The sequence below is a fragment of the Athene cunicularia genome, assembly GCF_003259725.1.
Source record: "Athene cunicularia isolate RWA chromosome 14 unlocalized genomic scaffold, athCun1 chr14_part1, whole genome shotgun sequence".
In the NCBI taxonomy this organism is placed as follows: domain Eukaryota; kingdom Metazoa; phylum Chordata; class Aves; order Strigiformes; family Strigidae; genus Athene; species Athene cunicularia.
Genome location: NW_020799118.1, coordinates 14,691,887 through 14,711,568, shown reverse-complemented (window position 1 = coordinate 14,711,568; position 19,682 = coordinate 14,691,887). Strand labels below are relative to the sequence as shown.

Here is a 19,682-nt window from a genome sequence, read left to right as displayed (position 1 = left end):
GAAAATAAGTTAAAATGGAATTTATTCTAGGGTGTTTTTCCCTGCCCCCCTGCACTTCTACTAGGGGCAGTGGCCATCAGTAGTACAGGGAAGGAGTAAACTAGCAAGTATTTTCTGTGTTCTTTTATACTTGTGAATTAAAAACTACACAGACCAGACATTATTTGGGAAGCACTCATTTAGAATTTTTTTTTATTCCTTTGTCTTTTTTTTTTCTAGGAAACTACTTTGCAAGTCACTTCTTTATGGGAGGTGAGAAGTTTGACACCCCTCACCCTGAGGGCTACCTTTTTGGTGAGAACATGGATCTGAACTTCCTTGGCAATAGACCTGTTCAGGCAAGTTCTTACATGCTGTCTATTTTACCCTTTTGTTTTCTGCCTCTTTTGAAAGATCTTGTGTAGGGCTTGTAGAGGAGGACAGACCTGAGAGACCTTTGCTACTTGAGGAGTGTCATTCCAGTCTGAGGTGCAAGAGCATTCCCCCACCCCATGTCCCAGCTTGCTGGCTGCTGTAGCTGTTCAGATGAAAGCAGGGTTTTTCTAAGAAGCAGTATTTCTAAGAACCTTCTAGGCTTATTTTCACTTAGGGCAGAAGGGAGAAGTGGTGGGGGAAGGACAGGGACTCAGGAGCACGGATTTTGGGACTAACTCTGATTGCCTGCCTGAGCAAGAGTAAAACATGCTGCAGAGAGAAGGCTGGGAAGCAGATCCACTATCAGACTCTGAACTTCACAGGGCTTCTGGGCATGTTGGTTGGGTTCCAGGCAGTGTTCAATGCATGCTGTTCTCTCTGTAAACGAGTGGCCTGACTGGGTGTAGGGCAGTGTTAAGACAGATTTTGATATTTAGTGATTTTTGTTTGCTTTGTAACCTAGGTGAGCTGCTCAGAAAGTTTTCCCAGTTGGAACACAGAGGCATTTCTGGTCTCACAGGTGTCTTATGAGACTGTGAAAAGCTACCTACTCGTGATTGGCTTGTTCTTTTGTTGTGAACTGGGACTAGCACTGTTGAGAGAGACAGATAGGAATTTTATGCAAGTGTTATGTTTTGGATTTCCCTTGCATCTCAGAACTGCTTAAAAATAACCAAAAGGTAACAGAGTAGGAGCCATTTGGAGATGTTTTCAGAGTGCTGGAGAGGAAAGGGAAAAGAGCTGCTTGATTTGCCAGCTATTTTCCTAGTTGTTTCTGCAGCTTCAAAACATGAAAATGAAAAATTGATATAATGGCTCTCATCTTCAGAAAAGCTGTGACTGTGAGTTAATTCGTGCTTGTAGTGCTTGGAGGCAGTTCTGTATCACCCCTGTTTTATAGATAGGGGAAACTGAGGCAAGATGCTTCGATGTTGGAATTGGACTGGTGACAAGTACATTCTGCTTTCTGGGTTGTCCTCAAGCTGTGCCATCAGACTTCTCAGCACCACAGTTAGTTAACAGGACTCTGCAGGGTAGGACAAGGGAGAATCTGCAAAGCCCTTGAAGCAGAAAGTGCAGATGAGCAACAGAATTAGGAAGGAGGGACTTTAGATGGGAATTGTTCTGCATGTAACAGTGCTTTGCAGGCATGGGGATGTCCACCACATTGTCTACGCCATGTCCGCATACAGGGCCTGTGCAGGCCAGTGGCTGTTTCTCCTTTGCTCTGTGCACAGTGCTCCAAAAGAAGCAGAAGGCGCAGCTGTTAACTAAATATCCCATGTGCCTGTGGCTGTAGAAACTAACCTTGCAGAGTTAAATTGCCTGCATGTCTCAGCCTGGGTTTCCTTGCAGACATCCCAGCACTGAATTTCATCATTTCTTCAGAGGGGAGTGGGTGAGAATGCTATTAACACAGTGGGACATTTGCCAAATAGGTTTAAGAGAGGGAGGCTCTCGTGGTATATAGTTTGCCTATGTAAAGTTAATGCCCTTTGGCAGCTCTGATTAATCTTCAAGAAAAAAACGACTTGAACACAGAGCAGCAAAACTGCTTTCTGGATGTGGGCCAAGTTCTCGCTCTGGAGTAACTGAGGTCTTGACTCTCTGTGTAGAGCAGTGCCACCAACCACAGTGCAGAGCAGTCAGGGTGCAAGGAAAGTAGTTGCCGCTACTCCATGAATTCTCTGCTGCTCGTGGCTGTGGCACAGGGGCTTCTGTGGTGTTCTGTGTTGGTCAGGAAAAGCATGTTTCCCTCAAGCTCTGGCTGTGGCCCCACCAATACATTTCTGTGGCCTGAGGGGAAAACACTGAAGGGTTGTGTCCTGGAGCTGCCCTGAAGTCAGCTGCCTTTGGTTGCCTCTTTAGCAGACTCCTTATTTCTAAGGAAATATGTATATTGGTGGACCCTGGTACTTCTGCTCCATGTCAGTCACTCTACACGAGTGCAGGGCACCCAGTAGATGTGTGTTTGAAGGACCCTAACTCTAATGAGGTTGCCTGTTGGCACTGTTGCTGGATACATTTCAGAGTAACCTTTTGCTTGAAAGCATGTCCTGTAGCTCTATACCTTTGTGTCGTGCCATTGCTCTGACTTGGAGTGTGGCTGTGTCTCCAGTCTGAGCACCTACCAAATTTAGCAGTTGTGAGTGGATGTTTCAGCTTCAGACTTTGCCGAGCAGATGGGAGATTCCAGCAGGCAGGTCTGCAGCTGTACGGGTTGCAGTCCTCACAGTAAGCAGTTTCCTTTGCATTTCTTGCTGGAGATTTTGTGACCAGTTAGGAGAATTTGAGTCTGAAGCATTATCCATTATTTAAAGGACGATCTGTGCGAAAGGGTCTCTTGACTGTAGAATAGAATGAGGCCCCCTATCCCTGTCTCTTCTTTTCCAGAACATTTGCCCCATTGTTTCAGAATGAAAAGAGTTTCCTCCAGTAATCCAGGGCTTTGGCATGCTGATTAGCAGTCAAGTCACTGTTTGCATGCTGTAACACATGAAAGAGCTACATTTCTTCTGCTCAAGCTGGAGATTGTTTCCTTAGTGGAAGTAAAAGCTTGTGAGAGCAAGGCTTTCCAGACTCAGAATTCAGGATGCAGAAAAAAGAGCATGTGAAAATGCCCTTTCTCAAAGTGTGTACACCCAGTATGAACTATTGCTGGGTCAGAAGAGTTTTCAGCCTGAAACATGCTTGATTTTTCTGTAAATACAATTCCCTATTACTGTTCCTTGTGGCTGTTGTACCCTTAAAGAAAGATATTTCTTGGTTTGGGTAAATTGTGGCAGCATGTTACCTGGCATACCTTTTATAGTATAATAGGATAATTATTTGCCTTTTTGTTCCAGTTTCCCTATGTAACTCCAGCTCCACATGAGCCAGTGAAGACGCTGAGAAGTTTGGTGAATATCCGCAAAGACTCTCTCCGACTTGTGAGGTACTGCTATTGCCTGAACCTTTCATTTTACTCAACCCAGCGATCTGTCATCCAGAGCCAAACTGTATTTGATAAGGTGTTGGAGAAATAGCTGAATTCTAGGTCCTTGTTGCTAGATATGTCCAGAGGCTTCTGTGTTCCCTTATGATCAGAACTTTCAGGTGGTTTATATGCTCCTTATCCCTAGGCTTGAGCAATCTGTGTTTCTAAACAGGACTAGTGTCTACAGGACAGTCTGTCTCTACAGGACAGACTAGAGTGGTAAACAAAACCATGAAATCATTAGCATGGATGGAAGATATTAGTCAAATTAATAAACCCTACAGACAGATTCCTTTCTGCATTCTTGTGCAAGGAGAAGCTGGAAAGTAGCTGATTCTGGTGCAAGTCACAGGCCAGGAAGACTGATTGGTCTTGAGTGAAACTTCCTCAGGTTTCTCCCACTGCCAAAATAACATTTGATCCTAATGTTATGCATTCGTTTAGGTGGGTTGTGTCCCATGCATAGGGGAAGAAGGTCTGGATAGTCATGGAGTCTGTTACTTTTCACTGCTCTACACCGAGATCTAAAACGGCACTAGCTGGATTAAATGCAGCAGCTAACACTTCGGCCTATGGCTGCCCTTGTTCAAACAGATGGCTGAAGTACAGGGCCCCAGCACACAGTGCTTTGTTTTGGTCTGGCTGACTGGGCAGATGTCCAGGCAGAGCATTTCTCAAAGATCCTTGAGTCTCTCTGAATTCCACGTTTCAGGCACAGGGCTGGCGTACTGGCAGGGGGCCAGCTTCAACTCTCAGCCAAGGTGGTTCTGAGAGCACAACGTAACGTGAGTCATTTGAGTCATAACCACATAAAACCCTCAGTTTGTTTTTATGTGAAAACTGAAGGTTGGGGGGGGTGGTTGTTTTGGTTTTGTTTTGTTTTTTAAATGAGAAATACCTGTGGTTTCAAAACTGATTGAACAGGAAAAGAGGGAAGAACTTCTGAAAAAGTAGCCATTGGTAAACTGCTCTGAATGCTGTCTGGCTTTCAGCTAAAGGTGAAGTACTTCTATAGGAAAAAGTCTTGCTTTCCTCCCACACTTGCAGTGGAAAAGGGTATATTGTTCTTGCAGCATCCACGGAAACAGTGTAACATCTCTCAGAAGCCAAGTGGGAAGTGGCTTTTTCCCTGGGAGAGGCCTGCTGTGAATGGAGTTGGTGGGGTTTAGTACGTACAGTTCAGTCACTCTGCTTTCTGGGGTTGCATGTCCAGTACCCCAAGCAGAGTTGCAGCTCTGGACTATTTGAAATGTCCATGCACCTTGACAGTGTCTAGGTTTTCATCTGTCTAATTCCTGGACTGTTGGTTCTTTCTCTGTCTCACAAGCTTTCGCAGACTTTTGTGCTGCTGCTGCTGTGGTGTTAGTGCTGACAATGTCACCACCAACATTGCTCTATTTAATTTTGTTTTGATGTAGACCCAAAATGAGATTTTAATGGCCGGTTCCCAATGGCACATTCTGTCTCATGCTTTTCTACTGTTCTGGAGTAGAGGCTTTTCCTTTCTCCCTCTGTGCATATAAAGACACTTTGTGCCCTCTCCAGCTTGGCTTATTCGCAACCAGTGGCTGAGGCTTGCACATCCTTTCCAGAACTAGTTAAGTTTAATTTACCACTTTCTCCACCAAATAAAATGATACTGAGCAGAGTGTCTAGGTATAAAGTAGGTTCTGATGGTAAAGTCCTCACAAGCTTTTTGTTTTTCCTTGTGTTTAATTGAAAATTCGTCATTCACCTGTAAAGAGGGTGTTAATCCATAATTTGGAGTGTAGGGCTCTATGTAGGAATATGAGGAAATGTCCACACTGGCTTTCCTGCCCAGCTCTGACCAGACAAAATTTTGAGCTTTGCCAAATCCTGAATGTTTACAGCAACTTTGGAGAGAGGCAATAAAACTGTGGATATTGGTGTTGAGGTTCTGAGTTTCAACACGTTGTGTGAGTGCTTCATTACTAGCAGGATGAGACTCTGAACCTCAGAGGAGGATAATATGAGTTTTACTGTTAACCACTAACAGAAGAAGACTGCCTTGTGTCTGTCCCTCCATTGGCCCTGGATTAGAATCTCTATTTCAGAGCTGAAGTACCTGGTAGGCTCGTACTGGCTGTTTACTCTTACCTGGAAAGCACTTCTAGTTGCAGGAGGAGGATCAACTCATGAGGCAATGTGTTTCATGGAAGAGTTGTATCCTGGGATGGCCTCTCTGCTTCAGTGTGGGCTTTGGGCTTTGGATAGCATCATGGAACAAAAGTGCTGGAGGAATCAGCAGCTGTGTTGCTTTGGGAATGTGTCTGAAGCGTCAGCAATATCATGGAGAGTAGTGAGAGTGTTTTGGCTAAGGGCCTGCGAGGGCGGCAGATGATGGGGACTGAGGGGAGACAGGTGAGTCCCTCTGAGTGAGAGAAGGGAAATCCCACTTTTTCCCTCTCCAGCACAGCAGGGCTGACCTTGATCCTTGGAGCTGTTTTGTTGTTGTGGAACTGGTGAGGGTGCTGGGACTGCCTGTTCTGCAGCCATAGATAGCATTAAACTGTATAGATCTCTGCAGATCCTCAACATAGGAAAGCCTCCATTTGATGATGATGATCTCCCCCCATGAAAGTCAGTGCTGATAGAGATGTCAGCTACTTCTTACTTCATTTAATGCCTACTCTAACAGTGTTGTAATGTGTATCTCACAATACTAGGTCAAGCAATACTTAACATTTATCCTCTGTGTCTACAAAGTTGTTGGTCAAACTTTTTAACCTCCTCAAAGTATGAAATCAGGTTTGACCCCAGGTATTTTTATAAAACTATCATGGCTGGTGTTAATTATATTTTTATCTTTTAATTCTTTAACAGACAAACAAAAAATTCCAGCATTTCCATTATTTTACCCAGAAGTGATGTCAGACCAGGTGGCCTCAGCTCCCTTGGTCATAAATAAATAAGGATTCCCTTGGCAATTTTCAGATTGAATTATGGAGGTATGTCTAGCCCATTTCTGAGTATTTTCAACAGTGCAGCATATTCATCAAGGCTGTTTAATGAAGGGAGAGGCCGACTGATACTGTGAAGTTGGAGACAGTGCCAAGCTTTTCCTGAATAGTTTAGCTGCTTGGCTTTGACCCAAGCATCGTGGCAATTAAGGTAATATTGATAGACAAGTGAGGCTGGAGCTGGGCAGCAAATCAAGTAGTGTTATACACCTCTCAAAGGCAACCTGCTGCATTCACCGTTCCTACACAGTGTGTGAACTAACGGTGATACCTACACTGGTAGAATTACAGTGAGAGTTCAGTTTATGTATGAGAATCTGCTTCTGCCCTGCCAGTGAATCACCTCCATTCTGTCCGGCACTGCCTTTCAAGGCAGGGAGGATTTTCTCATGGTGTGTTGTGTTGGCTGCTTGTTCCAGGATCTGCTGGTCTCCGCGGCCACTCCTGGCACACTGTAACTCACAGCATGCCCGTGGCCATAGCTGACTGCCCTGGAGCTTGCTTCATACCACCTTCTTCACCAGATTTGTTACCTGCCTTTTCCAGCAGTAGGGACAAGCAGTAGTACTGGGCAGTGGCGATCACCCAGTGGGATCCAGCTGTATGGTAGCCCATAGCCAATTTTTTTTTTGTTTTGTTAATTGATATAACTTTTAAACTCATTCTTGTATGAGTTATCATGTGTCTGTTATGCAGTTGAATGTGTTAATTTTTGTTCATACAATGCAATAAATGTGTGCAAGCTTCAGTCATTAGCAGCATCAAAGGTTTAGTTGGTGATTGGTACATTTAAAGGTATTTGAAGTTCCTATATTTGGATACTTTCTGATCTGAATATCATCTTCAGTGTGATACTGGAGGTACCTTTTCTTGAGCTTCAGGAGTTCTTTGTGTTACAGAAGCCTTGGTTTTTGCCTGTCATGCGCCATTTCATTTACAGAGTTAAAAGAATTAGGCTTTAGACTTCTTGGGCCCATGCAGGATTTCTTCAGCCCAAATATTGAGCCTAATGTGAAAGTTTAAAAGGAAGGAGAATGTTTCTTCTCCTAAAGGTTTGACATTCAGGAGTTCATTTTCCTGTCTCATTCTGTGTCCTGGCACTATAAGGCTGTGTGAGATCACTCAACACCATTGTTACATAATTCACTTTAATAACTTCAGTCAAATCTTGGAAGAACCTTCCTCAGAGGGAAGAGTGGAAATCTGAGAAGCCCCAGGTGGAAGTCCGTGGTGCCCTGACTGCCCAGAACAACTAGATTGGAATGCTCTTGTCCTGATTTCCAGAGTGATCTTGATAGTATCTCATAAATACGCATTCTAATTCTCCAGTATTGTCTTTCAGGTATAAAGATGATGTTGACAGTCCTACTGAGGAGAACGGGAAGCAGAAGGTCCTGTACAGCCTGGAGTTCACGTTTGATGCAGATGCCCGTGTTGCCATCACAATCTACTGCCAGGCTACAGAAGAGTTTGTTGGTGGCATGGCAGTGTAAGTCCTGGGCCTGTGGGCATGTGGAGGGGCACAGGAGCTCTCAGTTGATGAGCCCATCAAACATCTCTCATTAGTCACCCCCAAGGGCAGTGCTGCCACAGATGGTGGAGAGGGAAATCTCTTCTTTTTTTGTTTTGATAACACTGAATATTGCTTTCACTTCTCCTCCAGATAGCCAATATCCTCTCTTGTTCCCTTTTTGGTTTGTTTTTTGGGTGTGGGGAAACCATTCTGTGTGCAACAAAGGAGAGGAACTCAGAGCTGTATGCTTTGTCAGCAAGATGTTCTATGAAATTAAAAAACCCAACCACCCTTCCCTTCAAATACTACTTGTTTTTTTTCCAGATTACCTAACTCACTGGATATCTGTGTTCCCTGTGGCGGGAGCATCTGGGCCACAAAAAATGTTCAGTCTGACATTCACATAGCGAGTCTGTGTCATTGAGGCCCAAAGCCCCTTTTGGGATAAATGACCACCTCAACACAGGCTGTTGTGAGATGGCTGTCGGGAAGATTTGCTGTTTGAAACCCTGTCTGTTTCCTGCCCCATACACATATTAGCCTTTGACTAGCTGTAGAAAGAACAGTGAAAACATCTGTGGAGTCTTTCTCATATCCTGGTAGTGCAACCCTACAGATTTCAAAACCTTTTAACCTTAATCGGCACATTTAAACCATTCCAATCAACAGTGTATCCCATAAGATCTACAAAAGATTTCCTCTCTGTAGTAAGAGCTAAGGTGGCTGAAACATGCTCTCCCTGGTGTGAATTGGGTACACGTGAGCTGCTGATACCTTACGGCAGGCCTCTGATGGCCATGGGACAAAGACTTCTTTTTATTCTATGGGTAAAGGAAGCTTTAGGCTGCAGAAGCTCTTGGCTTCCTCTAGTAGAGGCTTTTGGCTGAGCAGCGGCTCTGTGCACGTAGTGCTGACGGCTTCTGCAGTGGTGCTCTGGATTTGGGGGTAAACTTATGTTTTATTGAAGTGATCTGCAGAGGTTTCAGGAGGGAGAAATTTGTATGACAAATCATAAAATGGCTTAAGTGTTTTATGCAAAGTATAAACATCCCACTAATGATCAATGAATCTTCTATTTTTAGAAATGAGAAAAGCTCAATGCTCCCATCCAGATGTGCATTCCTCCAAACTGGAGGATATCCCGATACAGAATTTTTGTTTAGGCCCTTTCTCTTCTTCTGTTGAAGCCTATGGCTGCCTTTATTTTGGGGAGGTCATAAATTAGCTCCTTTTAAGTGCTTGAAAAATATCTCTCGACAAACTCTGAAAACGTTTTCTATTTAGGTCCAGTTTTTCCTGAGCAGAGCTGAATGCAGCAGGATACCTTAGAAATCCTGATAAAATTTCCATGTTCTTCTCTTAAGTCCTTAGGTTTCCTGTGAATTTAGTGCTAGTGAAGGTGTTGGAATGGCAGCCTTGGAGATTGAAGTCCTCTTTTCCTAATACAGGTACAACATGGAGAGGTGGCCAGTGTCCCTTGTGCTGCCCTACAGTGTTCCTTGTTTTTTGACCTAAGAAGGAAACTGTCTATGGGCTAATGGAAAGAACTGAGGGCCTCTATGGCCAGGGTGGATGTATTTACATTGCCAGACTTCAGCCTTGGCTTAAATCAGCAAGTCTTGTTTTTAATGTTGATTTTAATCTTGTTTTGCATATTCCCTTGTTGACTTACCTCAAAGGAGAATTTGTCACTGGTCGGTAACAATGAAACATTTGCATTTGTAACTCAGTATAAGCTTTGTATCAAACTTTGTGATACATTTTATAAAGAGCTTAAATCTGTAAATAATACCCATATAGTTTAAAATGTATTTTTTCAGACTCCTCATTTTGCATGTTGTTATGTCAAAATGGCAAAAAAGAAAATTCTACTAAAAAGAAAAGATATGTTTTATTTTTAACCTGACTTGAACCAAACTGTGTTGGGATGGAAATGCAACTGAATCACCTGAGACCAGCAGTGTAGCATTCTTGTTGGTTAAACTGCTCTGTGTTGGACTCTTAAGAGACCTTCTTGTGAAGTTGTGCCTTGAATAATAATTGCTTAATGGAAGTATTATAGTTACCAAATATAACTGTTTCTGGACAGAGTGTGTTTTCAGTCTTCTGTAACTAGTAGCTCTCCTCTCAGAATTCTGGCAGTTGATTGGAGGAGGAAAACACAGTTTCTGTTTCACTTAAGAACACGTTTTACTGAAATTTAGTGCCATGCACTAAGCCAGTGACTGTCACCAATGCTACTGAGTGTTCTCTAAAGCTTATGCAGCAAACATGAACTACCTAATTGCTTTTTACATTTAATTTCAACTGTTCCTAGGTAGAGTTTCTAAAAGTTAACACAACTGACAACTTCAAAGAAATTTTTTTTTTTAATATGAATTTTTTAATCCACCCTGTCCATGGTTCACTGAGAGACGGATCTCTGTTCAGATGACGGAGAAGAAGCCTTTGTTCATGAATCCTACCTGCCTCTGCACGAAACCAGGATCAGTAGTCAGCAATCATTACCTCACTAACGAAAAGTAGTTGACAATACTATGCTGCCTTGCTAGGGTGGCAGCAGTCCCCAGCGCACTAAACCATTACGTGAAAAGTCAAAGCACTTGGAGTCAGCTCTTGCTTCCACTGTTGGCCTTTTATTTAATAAATCATACTTTAATTTCCCCATAGTACAGGAGTGATGAACTGTCTGCTCTGGAGTGCTTGGACAATGAATGTTATATACGTGTGGCGTGTAGGGGGCTGCACCAGAAGCCAGGGAACCTTTTGAAAGGCATGATCCTGATTTCATGCAGATGTGTAGGTAATAAGGGCTGGGGGAAGTGAGATACAAATATAGACTTTATAAGCTGCTTTAATTCAACCCAGGCTATTTTTCCATGTGGAAGTGGCTCATGAAGCACGTCTTGGGGCTAGTGCAGCTGCCCGAAGTAAGCATCTCTGCTTCTCTGGATTTGCTGGCTGCTAGTAAAAACCTTTTGAAGCTCTGATTTCAGCTTTGCAAAGCAATTCTGAAAGGGCAGTGCTATAATTACTTTGATTTATTCTTTTCAAATTCTAGTGGAAAAAAAAAAAATCTGGGCTGCATTCTTAGAGCTCTAAGTGGAACGAGTGCATTTTTAGTGCACTAATAGGAATGCAGTTTCCCCCTGCCTGGGCTGGTAGTTTTTCCTTTTCTCAATTTCTTTTGGTGCCAACAGCTACATTCAAGGAACAAGCATGTGCAAAAGCTGCACTGGGTAGAAATTAAAAACTTTTTCTATTGCTGTGTCCAGCACTTGATTGGGAAGAAGATGCTCTTTAAAACAAAACACTTTTTTTTTCCACTCTCCTAAATTGATGCTAAATCCTAAAATGGGAGAAACTTTCTGGACCCTTGTCAAAAGCAGAAATTTTCTCCTAGTCCCCAGCCTGCAGCATGGCTCCTTAGAAGCGCTAAACAAGTTATTCTTGCTTCTCTGCTGAAACAACCACTGATCCTGATAGTATCAGTGCTCCTGCTCATGTGAAACTCCTGCTAGGAACATTGTTACGTTCATATGATTTGGGGTGAGAGGAGAGAGGGGTGGGAAGGTGGCTCTCCCTGAGCAGAGACATTGCTTGCTGTAGAGCCTCTGCTCATCTGAGAGCCACAACGCTCTGTGTGTCTTGGGCCAGCCTTCAGGATTAGCTGGTCTCCATGACCGAAGGGAAGCCTTTCTCTCTGCAAGCCAGGAAGCTTCCTCCTGGAGTTGTTTGGGCTCCATTTAAAAGCTGGTGGCTTTATCAGTATGTGCTGCCTGTCCAAACTTGTCTCGACAGAGCATTCAGCAGACTTTCCCAGGTAATCGTGCTCAGCTATACCATTTCCCAGCCAAGATCTTGGCAACATGTAGCTCCCAACTGCTGCCTGCCTCTTGTTCTGAACTGTTGAACTCTGAGTTTCACAGGGAGCTGTATCGTCACCGCTGTGGAACCGCAGTTGACCAGTGCAGCCTGGAGAAGGCGGACGTGTGGCTGCTGGTGATTGTAGAGGTGTCTTCACCTCTGCAGGGCCATGCCCAAGGGAAGTTGGGCAAAGCAGTTTCTGGTGTTAGTGCGGATATCTGTAGGAGCCTCGTGGGTGAAATGTGAATTAGTTTAACTCTAGAGGGGCCTGCTGCTCTTCTGGATATCTTTTGCATGGTTGCTTTGTGGTGAGCCTAAAGACTCTTTAGAGTAAAACACATCAGTTCTCAGAGGACCAGCTAGTGCATTACCCCAGGGGTAACTGAGACCAGATCTGCTTATGTCCAGAGTCTCTTTAATGGCATGGAATTAGCAATTACCTGCCTCTGAACAGCTCAGGACCACTGATAGCCTCAGTTTTATTTAATTTTCTGGTTGTGTCCATTTTCTTTGGTTTTGGAAATCATCAAACTGTTCCGCTGTGCTTCTGTTTCCTGTGGTAATTCCCCCAGTGAGCTTCAACAAAGTCTCTTCCCTAAGGATCCGCTCTCATCTTTGGTTAGTGGTGAGTGTGCTCTTGGGGAGTTGGTCTGTGATCTGGCTGGCTTGGAGAGAGTGATATTTCTCAGTTTGTGTTTTCCTTTGGCTTCAGCTTCCCAGCAGCTGTGTAGAAAGCAGGGAATACCCTGGTTGGGGAAACCAGCTTGACTGCTCACCCGTGAGGACAAGCCTTGGATTGCTTAGTGTCACTGAGGCACAGCAATACCTGTCAGCTTTAAATATGTCCTACAAAGAGAAATTTGCTGTCAGAACCCATGATGCTAACTGGATTTTAAGACTAGCCAGCTGGAGAGGCAGCTCTGTGCCTGTGGTGGAGGTGATTGGCATGTGCAGCAAGAAATGTTCAGCCATCTTGGCCAAAAGGCAAAGGGTGACCAGGATGAGCCTTGTCTAAATGGCATGAGAATCTCTGCCTTAGCATATAGGAGGCACAAACATGCAGGTGTGCAAGCCGTACATTGACTACTTGTTAGTGATTGCCCAATAAACATGTAATTTTCCCCCAGATAAGCGAGGAGTACTTTACATTGCAGTACTCCTCAGCAGCTCCTCGAGAATAGTTGAAGGACTCCCAGTTTGTAGCCTGCTTTTCCTGCAGTAACTGGTTCATGAGTTCGTACCCTTAGATTAGTCTTTGGTTTAGGAGACAGGTATGTTTTTTGGAGCAGGCTGCAGAGATGTTCATACTCTCTTTTTGTGTGTGCTCTATGAATGCATCCTTTCCTTTTCTAGCAAAAGCCTTGACATGCACACTATTAGCCTGTTCCTGGGAGGGCCCCTGGGACTTTTCCAGCTGTAGGTATCCTGCTGACTAGCAGGAAGAATTGTGTAGTTAAAACATGACAGCAGCGGTTGTTTCCTTGGGGGAAGAAGTCAAACCAGCCCTGTAGCTGGAAGCACTTAAAACAGCCAGCTCTATAGACTTGTGCAATCCAGGCAGATCAAGAGCTGATGATAAATATGACATGAGAGGTTTGAGTTTTGCAGCCCATTCTTACGAAAAAAGATCTTCCACTTGGACAGAAAAGGTTCTCTTCCGTATCTAGTAACGTTGCCAAGCTCTGTTTTCTCATTATAAAGAAAATAGGTCAGCCTAGCTCTGGAATCCTTGCCCTTTTTCAGGGCTGTGCTGCTTGTGTTGCTGGTGCACAAATGGATGTACTGGATATTTTTTTTTTTAAATCTCATTTCCTTGTTTGTTTTGCAATGCCTGCTACATTCATTGCAAACATCCTATCACAGTCCCTTATGCTGACAGTGGACGTGACACTGCAATGATTATATATTCTGGCTGCATGTAGAAGTTTGAGTAGTTGGTTCACAAAATGAGATCCAACTGAAACGGGTAGCTCAGCGCATGGCTGTTTTCACTAAAGCTTGTGTAGGAGAGACAGAGGCACTCGGATATTTCTTTGGTTATTTAATAGCCTCTGTCTGTTCAGGGCCTTTGAAAGGTGGTCTTGCTGCTTTTGGCTGTGGACTGTGGTGATTAATATGAATTCTTTGTGCAGAGAGATTTCTTCTGTGTGAAGAAATCAGAGGTGAGTGCTGTTTTTTGCTAGGCACAAGCCTTTACAGCCAAAGCCTGCTTTGATCCAGGCAGACACCAGTCCCCAAGGGAACACTGTAGTGTGCAAAGTTCACAGGCTGGAGAGCTAAATTCTGGAGATTTCACTGAGCAGACAAACCCTCAGTCTTTAATAAGAGTTCTGGCCCCTGTGCCTCTCTGTGTAGTTGTTGTATAAGCTGCCAGCTTTGAAGCCTGGTTGGAGCTGCCAGCTTTGAAGCCTGGTTGGAGTCATGAGCACGGTGCTTTCACCAGTAAATTCAGCAGCTGAAGGCAGACCTCTGCAGGTGCTGGAGTGGGATATGGGCAGCAGGGTTTCAGCTGCGTGGTAAGGTTTCTTCCTGGCCTGGAGTGGAAACTCGGTCCTGGGAGGAAGCAGGAGGGGAGAAAAAGACTGGCAGGGACTGCAGTGCACCACCTTAGCAGCTAGGTAACCTCCAAACTCTGTGTGGGACTCTCTCTGGGTTGGATCTTACCTATTCTGACTGAGACCCAGGGCTTTGTCCTTCTTGTATTTTGGTAGTGTTTCTTTTATCAATAAAAATCACTTTGAGACACTTGTTCAACTTCCCTCTTCCCCTAAAGCTGGCCTGTAAGAGCCTGGCCCAAAATGAAGGGGGAGTGTGCAGGTGGGAGAGAGAGGGAGAGCAGTGTGTTTGTTCCTGGCCCCTTTGAACACCAGCAGAACATGACTGGCTCCCTCCTCAACACCTCTAAGTGGATATGGAACCTGCCAGGCAGTCCCAGCTTGCAGCAGTGAAGAACTGGTTCCTGAGTACCCTTCATAGCTCTTGTGTGACTCTGCCTTCAGTAACTCTGCCTTGTCCTCAGTTCACTGCAAATTGCCATGCGACATGCATAGCTGTTACTAAAGAAAGAGGACTCTTATTTTGTCCACAGGCTCTTCAAAGTGCAAACTGTCTCTCAGCTGTTACTGGTCAAAACCAGGACCTTGGGGCCACATTGCTACGTGGATCCTGCTTTTCTTTGGGGAATGGGGTCTGGACAGTGCTCTGTGTAACTCTGAGACAAACTGGGTAGGATCCTCACTTGGTGCTTCTCAGTCAGGGGTCCCAGCATGTTTGTGGTAACAGGAACCATCTTTTGTCTGTCCATGGCAGCCCCAGTGCCTCAGCAGAGCTGAGCATGAGGAGCACAGCACTGAAGAAGTCTGCACGAGTTGGGACTGGAGTCCTGCTGACAACTTCCCCAGGCATTGAACAGGGATGGGCAAGAGGGGGAAACACATTCGTGTTGTGTCTCCAGTGAGCATGTAGCAACAGAATTTTAACTCGGCTTAGCCAGAAGTTCCTGAACGCTAGCATGCCACTGATGTCTTGGGAGCTACTTAAGGTCGACAGGTGCCCAGTACCAAGTCTGGACTGGGTACAGGGAGGAGCCTGCTTGAGCCACAGGCTGAGTTTCTCTGTTCAGGCAGTGAGTGCTTCTCAGCTGATGGTGGAGGAGTGAGACTGGGGAATAATTTTAGTTTGTTTCCTATTCTCTCAAAAATCACTGTGATGTAGCCACAGGGCTTCTCATCTGCTGGTTCTCCAATACACAGCTGGTTGTGGGGGAGGAAGGAGTCAGTGCAAAGCATAAGCTTTGTTTTGTGGGAGTAAAGGTGTGTCAAAGAGCTTACAGGGGGAAGTGGGCTGCATGAATCCTGAGGACAGAGATAAGGGCTGCAGCTGCAGTCAGCAGTGTGGGACCTCATGTTGCTGGTGATTCTCATGCAGTCAGGGGTACCTGAGCAAACAAGCAGGTTTAAAAAATGTGACTGGGGATTTGTTTGGTCCAGTCCTAATAGAAGAGACCTCACTTCTCCATTGTCCTGAGCTGCTCTTGATTGCAAGGTGATTTTGTTAGATCTCCTGTCTGGATGGAGACCTGGCCCAGTGCAGTCTGAGAAATAGCAGCCCAAACATTCAGATTTCAGCCTTTATGCAGGGAGAGGCAGTGCATTGATTCTTTGCTGTCCTTTATTCTTAATACATGCTCTCTTTTTCTGTAACATACCTACACAGCTCTACAAAATTTCTCTGCTATTGTTTGCTGTAAGCCCACAGCAACAGACAGGGAATAGAAGATTTAGGAATACCGCAGATGCCAACCAAAAGGGCAGGGGATGGGTAGAGACCACTGAGACACTAACGTGCAGGATACTTGCTTTGTAACAGCTTAACAAGTTGTCCTCCTGTGCAGCATGAGGAGTGTGTACTTGTGTGGTGGATGCTGTGCATTACCTTAGCAAGATGATCGATCCTGTGACAATCTGGGATCACCAGCACTTCCATGGATTTCACCAGGCTCTTGTCCCTCTGGTGCTCAGCAGCCTCGACACTGGCTGCTGACTGGAGGTCTCCAGTGTTGTCTGAGTGTTCAAATCCAAGTCTGATGTGTTTTGGCAATGGGGGCTAGGCAGCCACACAGTCCAAAACATAAAGCTCACTTGGGGAAGCCTCCTTGATATTTTTGTCATAATCTTCAGCTCAGAAAATCTATGTACTTGGTTTATTTCTTTTCTCAGGGGTGGTGAGAGCGACAAGTCTATGCGAGTATTGTTCTACCCTATCCTCTTTGGAACAGTGTTACTTGTTTTCCCATTGTAGACTGGTTTGGGCTGCAAGAGGTTGTCCAGCCTTCCTGGCACTCATTATCAGCATGTTTACACCGGTTTCCCAGTGCTGTTGTGGTGCATGTCATCCAGGCAGTCTCTGACCTCCACTCTCTTCTCCACTCTTTATTTCTAGTAAGTTCCTGACTTGCTGTCACCTTAGATAAGTCACTGTTCCATCCCCTGCTTTCCCAGCTGTAGAAGGAGAATTGTGCCTTTCTGCAGAGCTGGGAAGCTTTGAGAGTGCCACAAAGGAGCTAGATACAGGCTTGCTCTATTCATTGTGCTTGACAACTCAGTAAATAAAACTTCACTCAATTGCTTGCTCTGTAATTCACACATAAAAGACCTGTCATCCTGATCTCCTACAGCATGGTTTATATGCAAAGGGTGGAGTGAGACCTAGTAAAGCAGCACAATTTCAGCTCAGTACAGAACGGTCTTTAAGGGTAAGGTATTGTCATAAATAGCACAATGCATCTGCCTTGGCAGGAATAGCAGGGTGCACATGGTGAACCTGGCCTACGTCATGGCCTTCCAGAATTTATTGTGGATCTTGTGTGACACTTGATAAGCCTTCTGTATCCTCAGAAGGTGCAGGAATTACACTAGCTTTCCAGAGAAAGACAGTGGTTTGTGTCAGTGGGGACTGGTTTTTTCTCCTTGGGTTTGAGAGGAATTAAATATTCATCAGCTTCTGGTATCCAGGTTCTTATACCTTCAGCTGCAAAATGCATCATGCTTTAAGGCTCTGTGTTACAGTGCTGGCTGGCCTGAGCCTGGAGGGCAATCTGCTGTCTCTGTAGACTCTTGCACACTGGCAGCAGGTAGCTGCCAGAGCTATAGCTCTTGAGTGTAAAGTTTCTACAGCATTGCTTAAAGCTGAGTTTTAAGGTTCAGGCATGTCCTCTCTAATCACCTCTGCTATCCTCCAGCCCAATCTTCACATCTCTGGTGTGATGTTCAGTTCTGCAGTTCTTGGTTGACTTTGCCCTGTGGGCTTTTCCCACGTTTTTTTCTTTACCCCCTCTGGAAGTGAACTGCGCAGCCCTCTTGCTCCTTGCTTACAGAAACTAGAAGGCATTACATCAGATGTAGAAGAGCTTTGTATTTCCATACTCTTCTGGGGTGCTGTGCTTCTTCACAAAGTCTAGCTAGGCTGATGGAACTTGGAGCTTTCCAACCTTTGCTTACGTACCTGGTGATTTGTAAGCTGTGCCTGTGTTTCAGAACAGCTGAATGTCCTCAAAAGTACAGAATCCTGTTTTTCAAACATGGATTCTATTTTCTTTGCCTCTCTGCACACTATTAACTGCTCTGCTTGACAGACTCTGTACTGAGTCAGCCACATCAAATGTTTCGATCTCTGGTGTTGTCTCCTTTGCAGGGCTGGCAGTAGTACTGCCCATGTTACTCCTTGAGAAATGGAATCAGCAAAATCTGAGGAGCTGGTTGTCAGGGGATCCTGTGTGATATCCCAAATTCAATTAGGGAAGAACTCAGCCTAGAGTTCCTGGTGCTAATGTGACACCTGTCCCTGGAGCCTGTCCCCAGGCTGCCTGGTTGATCAAGAACAGTGATAATCGAGTTTGAGCAGTCAACAAGGCTTCAAGCTTGTAGCTGTTCAGTGTGCAGTGGCTGGAGGCCAGAGCTTTCGCAGTCTCACTGAATGCATCTCTGCTTAGGAAGTGATGGTTAGAAGTGATGTGCAGGAGATAACACCACTTTGCTGTGACCGGCTAAAGTCTTGTAGAGCTGGAGCTAGACCTGTCTTGTCACTGTGCTGGGGCAGGTTGTTGTTTCTGCAGCGTAAGCTCTTGTGCAAGGTATCTCTCACTTTCTCTCTGGTTTGTCAACATGCTCTGAACACACAGTTGTTAGCTCAACAAAGGCTTTGGTGATAAAAATAGCTTCAGATGTTCCCACCCTTCTTTGCAGTTTGATGCCTCCTCTCCTGTGCCAAATTGACACAGTGAGAGGATGTGTACATCCAGCTTGGAAATCACTCTCCAGAAAGGGTGCAAACTTCTTGCTCTTGTTTTGCCACTGAAGCCCACTGTGAATCACACTGTAGTGATGGTCAGTGGGCAGTGAAACATCTCTCTTGGGACAGACAGCGCTGGTGCAGTAGATGGTGGATGATAGTTGTGGTCTCATTCCAGGGATGTTCATCCCAGCCTGGCAGTGCTGGCGTTTTCAGTGCTGGGCCACGAGACAGTGGAAAGATTGTGACTCTTCTCTAGGTGGCCGCTGTGGAAGACTGCTTGGTGTCTCTCCAGTGGTGTTGGTAGCACCGCAGCACCTCTGGGGGAGCACATGGGGAGCAGAGGAGTGAAATGGAATGGCTCTTGCTTACCAGGATGGTGGTGAGCCAAGCAGCATTTCTCATGGCAGAGCTGTCCTGCAGAGGCATGGGAGAGCTTTCAGCACCGTGTTGGGTCTTGTGTTGCTGCTGTTAGATTGTTGCTCATTCTTCCTGGGTTTCCTGCAGAAAATAAGACTGTGTGCTGGGCTGAAAGCCAGCATTGCCTAGGCCCCGGACCTAGTAAGCTAGCCTTTTCCAGGCTGCCGCACCCCACTGTACTCCTCTGACACCCAATGTTTCCAGGCAGGTCAGTATGGATCCAATCAGACCTTGCCTGTCTGCGCTGCTTTCCCTTCCCTGTGCTCACCTTCTTGCTTTGACCGTTCCCTTCCCTCTTTGTGTCCCCACTGAATGGCTGCCAGCCCCTGCCAGCTCTGCCTCTTAGAGCTGCCACTTGTGATTCCTGAAAGGTGGACAAGCGTGAATGAATGAGAGCCTAGCAGAGAGCAATCATTTGTTAAAGCAAGTTTTCTTTTTCTCCCCTTTCTTCAGATACAGCACAAAGAATCCCTCTCTGCAGTCAGAGACAGTTCATTACAAGAGAGGGGTAAGCCAGCAATTCTCCCTGCCTTCTTTCAAGATTGATTTCTCAGACTGGAAGGATGATGAGGTAAGTCTCTTCTCAGTGTCCCCTTCTTTCCACAACAATGTTGTCCCAGAAACTCCTTTTAGTGCCATGAAGTTAAGGCTGGAAGACACCCTCTTCCAGCTGCCATGGTGTGTTTTTTGGGTATGAGATGAATGGGGGCTCTGGGAGGAG

At 45.2% G+C, this 19,682-nt stretch overlaps 1 protein-coding gene across 5 annotated transcripts in view; it reads left to right on the top strand.

Moving 5' to 3' along the window:
- Window positions 1–219: 219 nt before the first annotated feature.
- The window catches only part of MGRN1 (mahogunin ring finger 1), a 45,724-nt gene continuing 26,261 nt past the window's right edge, over window positions 220–19,682 (top strand). For all 5 annotated transcript variants that reach the window (XM_026858998.1, XM_026858997.1, XM_026859001.1 and 2 more), the window contains exons 1-4: window positions 220–338; window positions 3,261–3,349; window positions 7,715–7,861; window positions 19,415–19,532. In XM_026858998.1, the coding sequence (XP_026714799.1) occupies window positions 246–338; window positions 3,261–3,349; window positions 7,715–7,861; window positions 19,415–19,532 (447 nt within the window). In that variant the 5' untranslated portion in view covers window positions 220–245. The remainder of the gene's footprint in view (window positions 339–3,260; window positions 3,350–7,714; window positions 7,862–19,414; window positions 19,533–19,682) is intronic.